Consider the following 18,925-nt stretch of genomic DNA (forward strand, 5'->3'; position numbering starts at 1 on the left):
TAGAAGACAGTTTCTTTTGAAGTTCCTCCTGAAGAAGATGCATTCAGTTCAAGCTACCTCTTTCCATTGTTTGCCCATAGATAAGCCTCATTTCGTTTCTCTCTTTTCCATTTTCCAAGCATGGCTGACATTCCCGTGTTCTGTGGACGGGTTGAAGAAAATCCAAGTGAGTATCTTGTGGCCTTTAAGCGCTGTTGTGTTTCTCTCAACTTTCTTACGGAAGATAGATGGTTGTTGGTTCTTCCCACATTCTTAGATGATTTTGCCAAGGTGTGGTACAAGAGGCAGACTGATGAAGTTCAAGAAAGCTGGCCCCGTTTGACTACATCATTGGTTGAGTATTTCGGCAAAGAAGAGGAGCCTGAGAATGTTCATCTGTTGATAGTGAGGTTGAGGCAAGAAGAAGGAGAGACAGCGCGTCGATATGTGGATCGAGCGGCTGGGCTCTTGGATTGCCTAGTAGCTATGCATCCAGATAATGAGGGGTTTGTTGCCGGAATGACTCAGTATGTGTTGAGCCATATGGTGTCTAGTTTAGCTGATGAGTTTCGTCTCAAGTTGAAGTGGGAGGACCCGAAGACCATGGAGCATGCAAAGGCAATTGCAGTGAAATTTGATTGAATGTCTAGTGATTTAGCCATCATTCCTTCTTTCCCTTTTGCAATGACAGTCAAGGTGTCTCATGGTGGATCCATCTTAGCAAAACCTCTTCCTCCCCCATCTTCTCCCCCTCCTCTGCAATATGTATCCCCTACCCTATTGGTGTACCTCCAACTCCTGATATTGTGAAGATTATTGATGAGCTCCGCATTGAATTGATGGAGATGATAAAGAATTCGAGGGTCTTGATGGATTGTTCGATGATGAAAGCATCAATGAGCTCGAAGTCTTGACAATAGGGGCCGACAATGGTGAAATACTCACCCCTTCTTCTCCCCTTGATGTTGTGAGTCTCTTGGAACTTGATGTGATTATATGTGGTGATAGCATGGTAGAGATGTTTGAAATGTGCTCAGAAGATGCTTTGATGGATATTGAAGAACAATGCAACCAACTATGGGCTGAGCTTAATTGATGAGAAAGTCATGGTGTTAGATGAAGTGTTGAGCAGTAAGGATGAAGTTGAGGCCAAGAAGTTGATGGATGTGATGCATGTTGAAAAGGTCTTGATGATTTCACAAGGTATGATCCCATGATTGATTTGGAAAGGAGCTCCAAACTATTCTTGCAAGAGTCAATGTGGGATGGTGTTTTCTATCAAATGATAGATTTCCCTCCATATGGGGGGGAGTATGTTTTGGAGGTCCTTCCATCCCAAACTGGGGGAAGTGACCCACTCCTGTGTGCTTTGATGCAGCATCCAGGTTTTGTGGCCCTTTTGAGTAGTAACCGGTTTGTATTTGATCCAGGGTGTGAGGAGACGGCAGTGACACCACAGATTGTTTTTGATCGAGGAAAGTATAACGGTAAATGAACACAGAGGTCCAAGATCATTTCCAGAAACCACATGAGAGGAAGGTGTTCAACAAAAGGGATCTCAAGCTTTTCCTTGTTGTGTTTTTTTTCCCAGGCATGAAATGCTGTGCATTTCCTGCTTGGGGGGGAACTGTTATCGATAAATTTGACCAATGAAAAAGGCATAAATATGCGTGTGTGCTTGTATGTGTGGCAATAGTATAATAAAATATGGTGTGCATAGGGCCCAGGGTTGAGGTGGAAGGGCATGACCATGTGCCACCCTTCCACGTAAGAGGACCCATAAGGTGTGTTGTACATAATCCATGATAGTAATATTATAAAATGTTAAGGTGGCATGGCTCCCCCATGTGCCACCCCTCCACCTAGGTAGTCCCACGCCTGCATTTAGTGAGATATGGCCCAAAGTCCATGGGAGAAGTAATATAAAATAGGTGGAGATGGATATTATATTGGGTTATTCCCTCCATATAGGATAGGCCCATGTGGGGGAGGTATAGAAGGTCCAAGAGTGCAAGTTAAATAATGGGGAAAGTAGGATGAGGTGGCAAGATTCCTTGTGCCAGCCCTCCACTTGTCCTCCTAGATGTTTGAACGTATTATAAAATTGGGAAGAGACCAAGGGAGTATCATAGACTTGGGATATGGGAGTTAATATATGTGGAAAAATGTGGCCAAGCGTTATCGCACACAATTGAGAGTGCGTAACCACCCAGCCCACATGGGAGACTCTTCCACACACACCATGCATGTGGGAGGATGCATTTATTGGGAGAGACCCTCTCTCTTGGCTATAAAAGGAGGGGGCTATTCCTGATGAGACACGCTCATTCTTGTAAAGCCACCTAGCTAGTACTTTGATATTTCCCCTCATCTTTCCTTTTAAATAAAGCATGACCCTCTTCCCTTGATGTCTCCATCTCTACATTCCTCCTCCACCCATGTACATACTCCTCCTTTCCCTCTCCCTCTCCCCTTGTGCCATAGTCTCCCTCTTCTTTCCCTCCCCTCTTAATCCCTTTTTCCCACCCATGTTAATGCTCCTCTCCTCACGTTCCCTATTCCTCTATGGCCCTCGAGCGTCGCCATACCTATACTCTAGCCTCTTGTCTTGATTTCTTTTTTGGCTAATAGCGTACATGATGATACCACCACACTTAACTCACTCCTATAAATGCAGTGTACATGATCGTACTCCTTCATGGGTATATCTAATAAATATAGCACGTTTGATACAAGAGCCCAAAATGAATCCCACTTTCCAAGCCCAGTTTTAATGAAGGCAGGCGCACATTAAAAATGGGCTTGAACTTGGGCTCGTTGAAATTCAAGTGGCCATAATGTTTTATACTTAAGAAAAATTTCAGTATCGTAAAAAGTAAAAATGCTTAGGATATTGTGCTCTACACATTGGTCATGTTAATAAGTGTGATCAAATCAATGGAGGAAAAAACATTTTGGTGAGCTTTTAGGGCTCTTCCTAAAAACTGTGGTGAGATTTTAGGGCTAAAAACCTCACTGAAATTACCCTAAAAGCTCACCAAAATTTGGTTGAATCCTAAAAAATCACCATAGAAAGCTCATAAAAAAATCACACTCGTGAGGGTTATACAAGTTGTGCTCCTTAAGAGTCCTACTATTTGTGCTTCTTGTTGAGAGATTCATATGTACATTTACAATTTTTTGCTTTGGCCATGAACATGATTTGAAGACAATATACTTTCAAAGTAATTTAAAGTAAATATGTCAATATTTTCTAAAATAAGTACTCTTACATGATTTCCAATAATTTGAATAAATATGTCAATATTTTTTTGCATGTTGTCAAAGAAATTAGCATGACTTTAATTAGCAACCTCTCACTACTTTTTTGCACCTCCCTTACTTGTAATGCCTTTGTCTTTTCCCTTGCTTGTCTTATTATTCTCTTCTTTTTGCTTTATAGAACTAGGCATTTTTTGAGGTATGTGTCCCCTACTCTTAATCATGGGCCCCACAATCAAATTAGAATCCTCTAAGATATCTTGATCAAACTTATCTTGAGCTGATATTTCCATGCTAGTGCCTTTGATATTGGAGACAAGCTATGTCCTAGGGAGGAAGCCAATGTCAACTAATATTTCCATAGTGTTTTAGTATTGGTTGTAGAGATCTTCTAATTCCAAGTATTATATTAACCATTGTTTACCATTTCTTGGTGCATTGGATGTACTTGTTGCCTTACTTGTGACCTTGAATCCTTTTTAGATTTCTAAAACAATTAATGAAATCATTAGCCCTTGATTGTTTCAATTGATTGCATCTCTTCGAATGAATAAAGTTATATGCACTCCAATTTTGCTCACACACACCCACACAGAGGATGATGTAGCAGTAGGAGCTAAGAGCACACATGTTGCAACATGCTATAATTCTAGTGTCTCTCCACCATCTTCCTTCCATCCTCCTTTCAACCAAAAAGGTGTCACACTAGTCTTAATAGAATTAAGATGCCAAGAGTCTCCAAATGAATCTTCATGGTCATGTACATTACTCATTGTGGGATGGCCAGTTTACCTTGGTATCTTGGCAACAGGTTTTAACAAACCTTTTGGATTTTGTGACTAGAATGTATCTAATACTATGGATGTAAGGAAAATGCAGCTCCATGTAAAGGGGTTTGCATTTGCTTCCACCTTTCTTAGTCAATTGTAAGACAATCTAATTTTCCCTGGGTGCAAAATAGACGTATTCTTTTACTTGTTGTCTTGCTTCTAACATTTCTTCAGTAACTTTACCCATAACAAAGACATCCTGATCAACCATCCGCAAGACAAGCATGCATCGACCCACATATTCTTTGATTCTTTCCACCTTTCTCCAAAACGAGTGAGATTGTATAAAATGTGTGCATTTATTACTAGCACTTGCATATTCTTTCTTTTTTTCAAGCCAATTTCACCATCATTTGTTAGCAATGGTCTCAAGAGAATGATAGCAAACTTCTAGCGAAAATTTTCAAGCTAATTTTACCATCATTTATCAGTAAAATTGTCTCAACCAAATCCAAGCAAGGCTTCCAACAATGTAGCAAGAAAAAGAAAAGTATGGTGAATCTACTTTAACAAATTTCATGTAATTGCTTCATTGAGTGTTCCCTAACATAGCATACAAGTACTGGTGACTCTTTAAAAGATTAACAATAGTAGTGGCATACTATAGTGTTGGTTGAATAAATGTCAATTGTCTGATACCTTTTTACAACAAGTTGAGAGTGAGCACCACAAGGCACCCATGTTGATGAGGGATACTTCTCCATGACATGTCACATATAGTTTTATAATTTGATGTGTTTTTTGTTTACCAATGTAATAACATTGTCACTACTACCAACCTTGGCATTGCTAGCTTGTATACTTTTATAATATAAGTAACATTTTTTCCTCTCAACAAGGTATCAGTACTCTCTAAGAAAATTGTTACCTTGGTCGTAACATTTTTCTTAGAGTGTACTGATACTTTGTTAAAAGGAAAAAAATGTTATATTTGAATACTGGGTCATAAGTGCTTTAGCCAATCTCAAGTGCTCTTCATGCACTTGCTGTCTAAGAAAACCATCCTCCATAGATGATTGCCCCGCATTTTTTCTCTTCTTAACAAAAGTTTCATGGCATGTATCATCTAGAAACTGTGATTTGTTTGTGGGGATTTGTTCATTCTCAGCATGTGCTCATTTGTGACTTGCTCATTGAGACGATCCACTAATTCATCATTTTCATCCACCTTAGTGGCTAAATTATGATTGCCATTGGTCCCCTTAATAAACTAGGATTTGTCACTTTTGGTAAATACGACTTACAAAAGGTGACACATCGGCATTCTTCTTGAGAGATTAATGCACACACTTCTTGTATCGGTGACGTATGACCAAATCTTGCCATGCAAGATGCTCTACAAAGACATGAATGATAAAATCTTTTACAATCTCACCAATGTTAAGCAAGAGTTTATGTACAAGAATATTCTTTTAGAAGCACAAATGCAATAAATTTGTTATTAAAAACATTCAATCACTTGCACAATTCAAGTGTAATAATGAGAATTTCTATTATACAATAAATACAATCCTTCACATGATAATTTTGTGTTATACATTCATTCATATACAATTGAAGGAATAAAATACATTCATTCAAATGTAAGTGTAAGATTGCATTCTTTTAATAAATTGCAAGGGCCTTTTTGTGTTAAAAATTCATTCACATACTATTGAAAGACCAAAATATTTTCATTCAAACGTAAGTGCAAGAATGCAAATGGTTAAACATTCATTCATGTACTATTGACAGAATTTAAAAAATCTTTTAAAAGTGTAAGAATGTAATTTGTTAAATATTCATTTAGATTTGAAAAAATAAAATAAATTCATTCAAAGTAAGGATGCCTATTTTACAAAGTAATGTGTAAAAAATCTCACATACTATTGAAAGAATAGAAATATAGGTAGTTCTAACTCATGCAAACATACACACATTAAAATTTGAATAAAAGATATTAGGATCTAAAGTAAGAGATCCTAAGAACTCATAGAAAACCAAAAAACAAATTCCTTATTATTTTAGACCTTAGAGATTGCTTGAGCAACCCGAGAGGTCTTCCTTGTTCCTTTTCCTTCTTTAATCTCTTTTGCTTAGCTAGGAAGCCAAGCATGAGTTGAGAAAAGTGCAATCAACTATTTGGCTATACAAAAGAGGTGATTATTACTAATAAGCTTATTTGTACAAATAGCTATTGACACAAATAATAAGTATTTCTACAGATACCGTTTCATCTGTTCAATCTCAATTGGTTATTATCTATGATGAACTTACTATTCCTATATTTGACCATTTATGTATCCTTGTAGACTTCTTGTGTCTACAAGGATACATAAATGGTCAAATATAGGAATAGTAGACAACTTATATTAGACTCTCATTCCCAACAACTTATATTAGACAATTGATTCATTCTTAGCTCACTCTTGCCTTCTAATCTCGCCTTTGCATCCACCATATAGTCTCTAAGTGGGATCTATTGTGACTAGATTTGATATGCAGATTTGAGAGAGAAGCCTACTTGGCATTAATGAGCATCTTACAATGGTTGATTGCAATCTTATAGGAGAGCCAATTGTCAATACTCATTGGGTTGTGTGTTACCTGACCTCTCATCTATGTTTCCATCTCATCATTTGTGTCCCTTTACATACACCATTACTCCTAGTAAATCACTTTATATAGTATTTGCCACACATTCTTCAATTGCACACTCCACACCTTCTACCAAGCACATTGTTACAACATTTTTTAACACAAAGTCATATGAATTCTCAATCTCAAGCATATTTTAAAGAATGATTCCACTCTATTTATGCCTACATTCAATATGCTTTGACACAACTGAGAATCTACATCATACATTTCTGTACCACAAAAAGAATCCATTATCTTTCAAACAGAGCAGCCGATGGAGTGTGCATAAATCCTCCATGATATGAACTCATTGAAGCGGTATGCCTGCCTTGCCGTAAGATTCTTTCATATGAAATCCACAAACCCTCATATCCCGGAAGATGGAGACGGGAAGAGATGAGAGAGAGAGAGAGAGAGAGAGAGAGAGAGAGAGAGAGAGAGAGAGAGAGAGAGAGATTTTCCTTGCTCTTATGCTTCTACCATTGCTAAATAGCATGCATTTGCTTGTTAACAATAAACTACTTGTATTATAATATACATGTTCACCCCTTAGGGCTAGGGTTTGTCCCATGAACCCTATCTTATCTATGGATATATGTGCAATTTACACCATTCTTAATACGCTTTTATGTCGCAACATTGTTTATAATTATCTAGCTCCAACATAGAATTAAGATGTCCTCGTGCACTACGAGAGAGAGAGAGAGAGAGAGAGAGAGAGAGAGAGAGAGAGAGAGAGAGATTGCTTCTAACATAAATGGTTAGTGTAAATTATGTGATAAAGTTATTACCATAAAAGTTTCAATGTTCTGCGGGGTATTTGATTTGGCAACCATTGATTCGACCCTGCCTCAACATTTTCTATAAAGCTTGGTGGCATGGTTATTTCATAGGTTTCACGCAGTTATCCAATCTTGGAGGGAATAGTGCGCATTAACTGCAATTCGTTTCTTCCATCTTTCAAATTGTAACCTCCTTGCACACGTAGTTCTCAGGTATCATCTGTAATATGCCCAAGGATCTTACATTGACAAGGAAGATTGTGTTGTCCGTATAGTCAAATTTAATAGATCTTTACCACTTCCTATAAATTGATAGTACGTTGCCTGCTTGTATGGTATCGAATTCTCGCATTTATATGATGTGATCTTGGATCTCACTTTGCGTACAGTCTTGCAATACCATTGTCCCATTTTGTTTTAGATGTCGAGTATAACCATTTTCCAAACAGCAATGTTCCTCATTCGTGAGCCTTTGATGATACGTATGATCTTTGGTTCTTTGAAATTTGCATGCAGATGGAGAGTGTCACTTCCTTCAATGACGAACATATATTGATGTTTCATTGCATTTTATGTCTGCATGAAAATAAGTGCAACTCTGAAAAGGTTAGCGTGAATGACTTGGTGGAAACCACGATAAATAATAATCACCTGGCCATTAAATATGAATGTATAAATTCTTTTTTTCCCTCAAATGATCAATGATCTTTGCTTAGACATGAAACTTCCTTCACATACTCTAGAAACTGTTTCCAGTCGTCCCTTCAAAATGCCAAACATACCTTAAAAACTCATTCTCCCCCATTTCAGAAAACATTTCAAATCTATTAGCAAAGATTATGGACTACTATCAAAGATTTTGAATTTTTGAAAATAAAACACTCAAATTTCATTTCATGGATTAATAAAAAATCAGGGACTGTGTATGATCTGGTCTATAGTATTTACAAAAAAGGTGATGATACCCAAGTATACATAGGTATGCACTGGACTGCCACATAAGAGGAGCATACCATCCGCTGAGTGTGGATACCCATGCAATGGAGTACAATTTCTGAGAAATTGAATGTAGGAGACCATACTGGCCAGAAAGGGTAGCGCTACCTAAGCAGCTCACAGGAGATATTAACGAGTTTCAGGAAAAATCATGCAAAATGGTCTCCTGATAAATAAGCTGGTCATAGGGTGCTGGAGTCATCCGGGGGGGGGGGGGGAGAGCACAATCATGGAACTGTTAGCTACGAATCTCCCCAAAAACCTCCAATAACCAGCCAATGGTTGTGTATAAAATAGCTATTTGGTAAACAACACTCATCCTGTTATTGATGTATATTCGGTAAACAAGTACCCAATCTTGCAAGAAACTTGACATATGCTTTTTTTGCCAAGTCAAGCTACTGAATTTCAACACTAGGAATGGAAGCCACCTTTTTCAGGCCTGCCATGTAGGTCAGGTAGATTGTCCACACAAACGCAAAGGAGTTGTTGACCAATGGCTGCATTGAACAGTTCAGGAGTTAGAACATCAGCCAAGAATCAAGCTTGAAGAGATGTAGACAAAGACCTTTGACTGGAAGATTCCATGATATCAGAGGAACTTGAAAATGCACATAAATGCAGTAGGGGGAACTTCATACTTTCAATCTGCAAGACACACAAATGTAAAGAATAACGATGACTAGAAATGATATCTTTCAAGAAGACCATACACATGAAATAAGAAGTTCTTGAGGCTATTACACCTTCAAGGTTTTTCTTTGTCACCCTACCCAGGTTTGAAATCCCTGACTTTTTAGCGACTCTTTATCTTGTATGGTATTACATTTCCAATAATAGAAACTTTCCCAGTCCATGCCTCTAATGCTACGCTTCAGTGAAGGGCTACAGCTGGACTTCATATAACACTCAGCTGTCATGAGGGTGCTAGGTGCATTGATATCTTGAGACCTCAATGAATACAGGAAGTAGTGATTTCTTTGGGTATGGGATTTAAATTTTAAAGACAGAGTCCAGGCATGAACATCAATGAGTTTACCCCAATATAAAGTACCGCCTACAGTTCCAAGGCCACCCTACATATATTTGCATAGTATGACAATACAAGTGTCAAGTCAGGTCAAAGTTGGCTCACTTTCTGTCTAAAACCAAATGGAAACTAAGGCTTCCTTAGATCTTGGTGAGCTACAGTTCTACCATGAGTCACACCTGAAAGGGGACTTAGGGAATGAAGCTAGACTTGTCATAGATGCCTCTCTTTGATTGCAAGATCTCTCAGCGCAATGTCACTCCCAATTTGTCCTCTGCAACCTCTAGGTTGTGAAATTGTCACCAATGTCCATAAGCTCACTTCCATTTCCAAGTACTTGTCAACTGACCAAACTTTGTTGGTGGGGCTACCACCTTTTAGACCTTCCACTTGGCCTAGATTACTTTGCAAAAAAATAAAATCTACTTGATTAAAGATCTCACGGGCCAATGCCAATCTTATTAAGATACAAACTCTCCTACATAGCGGTCAAATGTTGGAGACCATATTGAGGCCCTTCTACTTAGTAGATACTCTCTCCCCTCCATCTTGTAAATGAAAAAGTGTGCCCTCGACACTTCAAGATATTATTGGTCACCTACACGATCCCATCAAAGACCTTGCTAGAGAACCAACTTGCATTGCTGCTACTCGGCTCAATTGTGGAAACCATGCAACTTCTACCTCACTATGGTCCAGCTCAGGATGAAAATTGTAGAGAAGTAAATAAGGTCTACCAGAGTTAGACAGAATTAAGAGAGACTTTGAGAGAGAGTATCATGCATATGTGCATCATCCCCAAGGAATAATAGAAATTCCTCTCCAAGCCATCAAATTGTGCTGCCCAAACAATCAATGGCTGTGTCTCCACACATTGTCTGGTGACTGTGTCCGAGGACTTTGGTGTGCCCAAATATGTCATGTTATTGAATACAGTAATAAGAAGTCAATCCCACCTAGGTCTATAGGGATCCACTTCAGAGCTAGAATCAAATAGCTTCCTATTTTTAATTTCCCAGACAAGCTTGTCAAGATTGTGAAGCATAACCTAGCTAAGCATCATTTCTAAAAAAGATTGATGGCTTCATTTCTTTGCTTTAGAATCTAGAATGGACAAGCTGATGTTAGTGTTAGAAACATGGTGTGTAAGCGAGAGAAAGAATTAGGGAGTGAAGAAATGGCAGAGAAATGTAGAATCCATGAAGGCTTTCATTCATTCATCATCACTAAATGAGAAAAGTGAAGTACAAGCCTTATAGGCTACACAATAACACACTTGCAGCAAGTGCATATGGGATAAGTCCCATGATGACACGTGGCACTCACACATGACTCACACAATCACTAGTACTAGATCTCCTAGTACTACACACCAACACATCACATCAACACACTCGTTGGCTATGATATCTCCAACACCCCCCTTCAGAGCAAAGAGTGTGAGACCCAACACACAAAGAGTAGACCGATCCCCCCTCCACCACAATACTACAAAGAGCAAGTCCAACTATCCAAGACCTCCCGTGTGATAGTGAATTCTTAGTCAGCTTGCGACCGGCAAGGGCAAACCATCACTCGTCACCCCCCCTTACTCCCTTACTCTAAATTGGGTGGTCAATACCATCATACCAAAGTAAAAGACAATACATTCATTTTTGGAGGACATTGTAGCAGATGACGGGGTCCCCAAAATTAGACCGGTGGTTGAGAGCCCAGAGTCCTTCCCAGAGTTGATCCTCCTAGAGACCCTTGAAGGGGGCACACTTCGCCAGTGAGTGGAGATTTCTGGCCTACCAGGCCAGTGTCTTTGGTGCAGACAGATGGGTCACCTAGCCAGAGATTGCCCCCATGGCCATGACCGAGCGCCTCCCCCCCCTCCCCTGTAGAGTAGGTAGAGCCAGTAGACTAGAGTCCTACACCCTCCCAAATAGGAGCAACAGGAGTCTCACACCCCCTGGGTGACCCCTTCAAAAGGAAACTGGACCCAGGTTAAAAAGAAAAAGAAACCAAGCAAACAAGCTTGCAAGCGCCGCAGATAGAGGACCAAATGCAGAGAGAGAGAGAGAGAGACAAGGTTGTCTGCGAGGCACCTGAGGAGGAGCAACAGTAGTAGCAGTAGCCCTTGCGTGGGGATCCACCTCCCTCAGCGGAAGGGGCCACCGCCCAACCAGATGATCCTCACGTGGTAGAGGTTCAACGTCCGCATCCACCTTTGCATTAGCAACGAGCCCCAGGAGTTCATGATGTGGCAATGGCGGACGATAGCCAGACAGCGGCGACTGAGGAGGAGCGGATCCAGAGCCCCGGTGAGCCTGATCAGCAGGGGGAGACTGGGATCACCCCTATTCCCCCCCCTCCCCCTCTCCCTCCAGATCCCTTCCCCCCTTCCACTCCACTCCCCCCCCCTTGGGTTCCCCCCACCCCCTCCTCCCCCCGCCTCTCTTGCTGTGATCACTCTCACCACCCGCCCCCTTCCCTTCGTCCCCCCACCTCCTCCCTCCCCCACTGCCCCCCTCTCCACCTCCGTAGTAGGTTCCTCAGCCTCCCTCCCTTTCTCTGCTTCGACACCCCTGCTAGCAGGCAAGGGTAAGACGACGTCCCCTTCTACTCCTCACCGCAGCATCAGGCCCATTCAGGGAGGGAGCCAAAGGGACACGGCTTGTCCTCTAGGTCAGTAGCTCCCCACCTCCAGCTTGGGTGTCCCTTACCGCGGGACCTATGGAGGTTGGGACCCTGGAACTACTTGTCCTGGACTCCTATCCTTTACCGCTGGAGGTAACGCTTATGATCCTGCAGCCACGGAAGGGGGGTTTTGATCAGCACAATGGGCTCTCAGACACACCCTGTTTGGAGTTTCCAGTTTGCCTCCACAGGGTTGGAGAAGTGGATCCCAGAGGTGTTTGATGCTATTATGGGAGATCAGATTCACGCATGATGGACAAGTGGATGGGAGCATGGGGATTGGATCTTTGGTACGCCCATGGTGCGGAGGTGAATTTTCAGCTGAGCTTTACGCGAGAGGAGCCGATGTGTGGTTTGGCGGTGGGAGTTATCAGATTGCCGCTTGATGCAACGGTGGATCATGCATACTATTGGCCCCTTTGGAAGTGTGCGGAGCGGTTCGGGATGGAAGTCTCCATGATGAAGTGGGCACGGAAGATCGGCATTGAGCCGGTATCCACCCTAGAACCTCGTCGCACAGACATGGACTATTCACCCTCCAAACCCCCGGCAAAGTCACATAAGGCAGTCTTTCTGGAATAGGCACCCACTTGCACGAGAGCCTTGTTCTGTGCAACCCCGTCCTCATGAGTTGGACCATAGTGAGTTGGAACTTGCACGGGCTCCACGACCGTGCTCGTGGTCAACCGCAGTACCTGATACTCCGGCAGGAGTTGCAGAGGGCAGTGGTAGGACGGACAGTGGACATCCTTTTGATCCAGGAGCATATGTTCTCAGCAGCAGCCGGAGGAGTGGTCCCCTCCAGTAGGACGGAGCGGAGGGGTCTGCATCTCGGTCTCACAGACTTTGGCTCTAGAGGTCTACGATCAAGACGAACTTATCCCAGGACGGGCAGTTTGGATGGGAGTTAGGACGGGAGAGTCCAAGATTGGGATCCTGAACGTGTATGCCCCAGCATGCAAACACCACCGCCCGGCGTTTTAGAGGAGGCTGACAGAGTGTCTTCTAGATGTAGACTCCTGGATTGTTGGAGGAGACTTCAACAACCTGGAGTTTGGGGAAGACAAGCAGGGCGGTGCCTCCTTCTCTGAGATGCCAGCAGCAGAGCGTAGCACCTGTGAGCAGGTCATTTTTAGGATCAGTGGTAGGGACCCGTGGTGAGAGACAAATTTCAGCAGGATACTTGGCAGCCTCCTCTTCTCTTTTGGACAGAGGAGACACGATGGACTGCTTGAGAGACTAGACCATTTCTACGTTGGGGATTGGGCACTGTACAGAGGCGGCTCTACCGAGATTTTGGCAGGTACCACGATGTTCCCCGAGGGCCTTTGCGTATAGTATGGTACACAATCTGCTCTGGTTGAAGGACCTCCTCTAGCTCATCCACTTCTGGTAGATCCTCTGATATTGCCTCTGTAGGCTCTGGCCCTTGGAATTTCTTTAGAAGACTCACATGGAATGCATTGTGAATCCTCCAATGCTCTGGCAATGCTAATCTGTATGCAACCTCATTTATTCTTTCTATAACCTTCAAAGGGCCATAGTACCTGGGAGATAACTTTGCATACACTTTCTGTTTGCCTTTAAACTTGCGGAGCCTAGCTTTCTCGAACTTTAAAAGTACCCAATCCCGTTCTTTGAGATCTAACTGTCTCCTATCCTTATCTACAGCTCTTTTATGCTTCTCTTGAGACCTTTCAATTGCTGTCCGGACTTGGCTGTAAGCTGTCTAGACACGACATTGACATGGCTTGCGGATATGAGAAATACAAACAATATCAAGGGGGGTTGTAAAATGACATTGTTTTCTTTTGTACTCCCATAGGTTGCTATATCCACATGCGGATGAATTTGTGCAACCATGGTACTTTAGGTGCTTCAGGTACTATTGAGAGTACTTCAGCCATATCATTGAGGGGAGATTTGTAGAGATATCTACAATGATATGGTGTTGTAGGCCATAAGTCAACTATATGGTTGACCAGTACTTGGGTACTATATATACCAAGTACTTGTATTGTCTTATTTGAACATTTCAGTTGGAGTTCACTTGTATTCACTTCTTGTTCTCTTGTGTTCACAACTCTTCTCCATTCTTGTTCCTATAACTTTAGGCTCTAACTAGCTTGCCGAAGTTGGTTTGGGGTAGTTGCTTCCCATGGGTAAGATGTGGGTTTCATTTGATTTCACAAGCCTCCACAATCTGTTACTTTGGGTTATCAGGAAGGAAAGGATATTTCTTCAGCCTAGCAATTTGCACCTATCTTGGGAGTCTTAGTTACAAGGTACCATATTTTCTTGCATTCTCCTTGTTAACTTTACTCTTCCACTCATCTAGTACACGCTGCTGCTCCATACTGAACCTCTATTGATACCAATGATTTGTCTTTGGGAGTGCCATTCCCATTTGTCAACCAAGTCCTTGTAGCAATGATCTAGTTGTTAGGAAATGGAGTCAAGTTGAGTCAGTTTTGGTGTGTTCTAGTGAGTCCTAGTGCGAGTTTTATAGTACTAGGTGTCTAGGGGTGCCATGTGTCATATTGGGAGCTATTTCATATACATTTGGTACTTAATGTGTGCGTGCCTATCCTATAAAGGCATTGTATACTTGTCACTTGTCAAATCACTCAACCCTTTTAAGTACAAGCTACTTTGGTCTACATGTGCGTACTTCATTGCTTTCATTTCCTTTCCATTTTATTTCCATTTCATTATAACTGCTATCTTTCATTTTTGTTCCTAGTGTTGGCTTGCTTCTCTCCCTAGCACTATGTTCTTTCATGTGGTATCAGAGCCCTTTTCCTAGCCTTGTCTCTCCTTCCCTATCCAAGAGGTTGAGGTGAGGGAGGCCAATGAAGCTACCCGAGCCTCTTTCTCCTTGGAAGTTGGAAGGCCCTCTTCTCTCTTGAGCTCCTCTACTTCTACTTCTTAGCCTCGCTCGTGAGCTGTTTCTTACTGCGGCGACCAGCAGAGAGTGGTTTTCCAGCCCACCATTGCCGCCATCAATCTCCTCGTCACTATTGAAGCTGCCCATGCCAAAATCGTCAAAAAAAAGAAGGGCCGCAACCTTTATGGCGTCTCTGCAGGCCAAACGGCATCGAATTGGAAATCGATGCCAGAAAAGTAACATGTAGATCTCATTGACAGCTACATTTTTCCTTTTAACAGCTTGTCAATCCAACGTCTCTATGGAAAGATATGGGTATTTGAAGATGTGTCTGTCCAAACTGTCCTAATTTTGCATTTTCAAAGTTCTTTCAAATTTCTTGGGATTTTTTGGAGATTTTGGGATTTTTGGCCTGAGCTGCACTTGGGGTTACAACTCTTTACATTTTTTCCAAACCATAATTTTTGACAGAAACCCTAATTTCCAGAATTTAGGGCTTTTCTGACTTTTGCAGTCCTTTGGCATAATTTAAGCCTCTAACATGTAAATTTTTTGGGGAATTTCAAAATTCATGTAACTTTATCATTATGTTGTACATTCATTTAGGCATTTTGCCTCCTTTGGGCATAATTGCTCAAATTTGACACTCTACTCCGATCTTGGCGACTCACATCACGACATTTTGAGAGTCATCATGTGATTGCTCCTTGTAGCTACTCCCATGGCCGACATTGACATATCATTCGGGGCATTCTCGCCATGATCTTCATCGACATACTTCATGTGCACATTAGTGCAGGCAACCACTTGGAGATATTTTTTAGTCAAGGGTACTCTGCTTTGGGTAGTCCCCCAAAATGAATGCAATTATAGTTTTCTTGAGTAAATAAAGGTTCTCTGCCTTGAATAGTCCTCCTAAAATGATGTATTCATTTGTTTATTTTTCTTGTGTGTGGCTCCATGTCCTGAGCCAAGGGGGGATGCATTGCCGGAACCTACTCTGTATTGGTCTTAGATGGGTCTATCTATCAGGCCTGGCATTTGAATTCCAGGATGTTGTGCTTGGTTCCCTAGACCTCTGAGTTGGTCATGCATCCATGCTAAGACATCAGCCTCTGAGTCATGTATGCATGCACACATGCATGTGCATGTGCATGCGTATGCACACGCACATGCGTGCACATATCACACATGCATAAATTCACATACACACACAAACTCCATGTAGTTCCACTTTGTTAACCCTTTCAATGGGAATCTTCACTGAATAATTACATGCCTAAAGAGCCAAATACGTCAAGCCACATAAATTCTCATAATATGGAACATGCATTCTAAGCCCTCAATCACTCTACTTATGATTACAAGCACATGATAAATGGGAAAATTCAATTCCCTCTTTTTAAGTGGAACTCTATGCTTGGCAATCAAGATAATAAATTTACAATTCAAACGCGATAGAATTAATGGTGCCTAAAAATTATGTCAAGTTACCTGAAGATGAACTGGTACATAGCGGTATGTTAGAAAATCACACAGAGGCCAATACATAAGCCCACTTTTGATAGTCGGAAAGAAATCTCGTTTGAGTCGTGATATAATCTCCTCTGTTGATTCACCTAGAAAGAAACTTACACTTGGGTAACTAGGATACCAAAGTCGCACACTTTTTACAATAGAAATCAACCTTACACATATGCTAGCTATAGTTTTCAATCATTAGATTTTGAGAGCAAGGGTATGCGATTTAGTGCTCTTTTCAAAGAATCACAGAAAAAAATCCACTTTCCAAGACAAAAACAAAGCGTCTAATTTTTTTTCTTCCACAAATCTCATTGAAGTTTAGAGTATAAGAATAAAATGTTATCCGGGATACCTTGAGCATAAGCATTGAGGGAGAAGAATGTCACAGTGAAAGTTGGACCATAAAGTGCCTGCCCAAGCGCCATCTTTTTTAAAATGCTCGCCACATCTCGCTTTGGAAAGGCTTTGGACATCAAGTTGAACCATAAATGTAATGTAGGCCCAGATATGAACAAGCCTGTGGCCACCATGCGTAGGGTCCTTCCAACATCCCACTTCAAATGCTCTATTTCATATGATAATGAAACTTGAATACCCTATAAAAACATGTAGAGTCGTATAGTAGATGAATATTCTTTATCAGAAGTTTATCAAAATTGAAAATTGAAAATTGCACTAATTAAAATGTGTCACCATCTTTAACAAAAAGGATTAAAAAAAAGAGAAGGCGAGAGATTAAAATTGATGAAGGTGTGGCTCTCCCAAGTCAAGAATGAATTTCTCGAGTACATTGAGATATCTACACTCGGATGCATCATGGGCAAGGATTTTGCAAAAAGTATAAAATTAAGGCAAGAGTACCAAAGTTGTAGCTTCAAAAGGATGTATGTGGAGTTTGAGCGCTCCACCACATCCATCCATAGGTTCTGAGCTTCCAGGTCAAAGGCTAGGGACTAGATGCGTGTTGCCTTACCCCTAGTTCTCACCCCTCTCCTTTCTGATATTCGATTATTGGGATGAGGTTTCTTCAAGTGGCCTTTGATTCTCTTGGAGCTGCAAGCACTGTGCTCAAGGCTAGCCCCTTGGTGCTCGGTTCCCAGGAAGATCTTCTTCAAATCCTTCTCTTTAGGTTTCAACCCTGTAGAGGAGGACATGCAGGTCACTTCACTCTTCATTATATTCGCCGTTATACCTTAGGTTTATCATCGACTCCTTGCCCCACGATTGGAGCTTCCACCCGTTCCTGGTCTACCCTCTTCCGAAGTAGCAGCAAAGGCAATCAGGCTCCCAGAGTTCGGGTCATTGTGTCTGACCCTAACATATCCAATGACCACAATATGCTCTAGTGTCTGGATCATGGATCGCTCTCTCTTTCAACAGAGAGTTGAGATCATGGGCAGGAAGGATCAGTGTTGGATTCACAGGACCTGTGGGCGTTTCACTAGACATTTTCCAAAGAAGAAGAAAAAGACAAAGGAGTCTTCGAAGTTCGGGTGCGGCTCCTCCTTGCCAAGGCGTTCCATCAACATCTACTACATGTTAGCACCCGTTGTGTGTGCCAAACCTGCTCATTCCTGTTGGGTTGCGATTAGAGTTGGCATTCCTCCACCATCTACTAATCAAGAGGCCCCTTCTCTTGTCACTGACCCAGCTTGGATCACAGCCAATGATGATGTTCCTTCAGATTGATCTCCAAATCTTGATCTTTCTTCTACTTCCAAGCAGCCCTCTTCCTAGAACTACAACCACCTATATTATTGATCGAGGGAAGGATGTGGCTTCTACCTTTGTAGCTCTCTTACAAGCAAGGATCTTATGGACTCCGACGCTGTGTTTGGTTTAGTGAAGCTCTTTCTCTCCTTTGGCTGATTTTGGAGAGGCTGAATTTGTGCCCTCCACTTAGGTGTGGGGTTCCTTTCCCTTGTGAATTTTCATTCTCCCCACTACTCTAAGAGATTTTCTTTGGAAGAGGGAGGTGTTTCTGGTTACTAGGCAGGGTAAGTTTTTCTAGTCTACTACCTTCTGCCGATGAGGATACTTAGCTGAAATATTCATGGGCTTGGTGGTGTACCATATTATAACCGAAGGCAGCTGATTCATAATCAGCTTCATCTAGCTATCAATGGGGGTCTTATTGACATCCTTTGTATTCAGGAGCACAAGTTGGATGTTCAAGATTGTGCAAAGTCAAAAATTGCTTTTTGGTCATGCGCCTTTTGGTCTCCTATCCTAGGGGAGGAACCTGTATTTGAATTGCTTCCCCTTGTGGTTGGACATGGTATCATTATACTCTCTAGAGCACAATGGGTCATACTTTTGATTGGGGGACGTAAGG

The 18,925-nt window shown here is 41.7% G+C and overlaps 1 protein-coding gene across 1 annotated transcript in view; it reads right to left on the reverse strand.

The window, feature by feature from the left end:
• Positions 1-8,865: 8,865 nt before the first annotated feature.
• The window catches only part of LOC147889423 (uncharacterized), a 39,783-nt gene continuing 29,723 nt past the window's right edge, over positions 8,866-18,925 (reverse strand). The window contains exons 2-4 of the mRNA XM_087391249.1: positions 16,943-17,186; positions 16,561-16,685; positions 8,866-8,967 (exon numbers count right to left, since the gene is read on the reverse strand). Coding sequence (XP_087247375.1) covers positions 8,866-8,967; positions 16,561-16,685; positions 16,943-17,186 — 471 coding nt within the window. The remainder of the gene's footprint in view (positions 8,968-16,560; positions 16,686-16,942; positions 17,187-18,925) is intronic.

The sequence above is a fragment of the Dipteris shenzhenensis genome, chromosome 20 (genome assembly GCF_047967505.1).
Source record: "Dipteris shenzhenensis isolate YYH24624 ecotype China chromosome 20, Dip_SZ_1.0, whole genome shotgun sequence".
NCBI lineage: Eukaryota > Viridiplantae > Streptophyta > Polypodiopsida > Gleicheniales > Dipteridaceae > Dipteris > Dipteris shenzhenensis.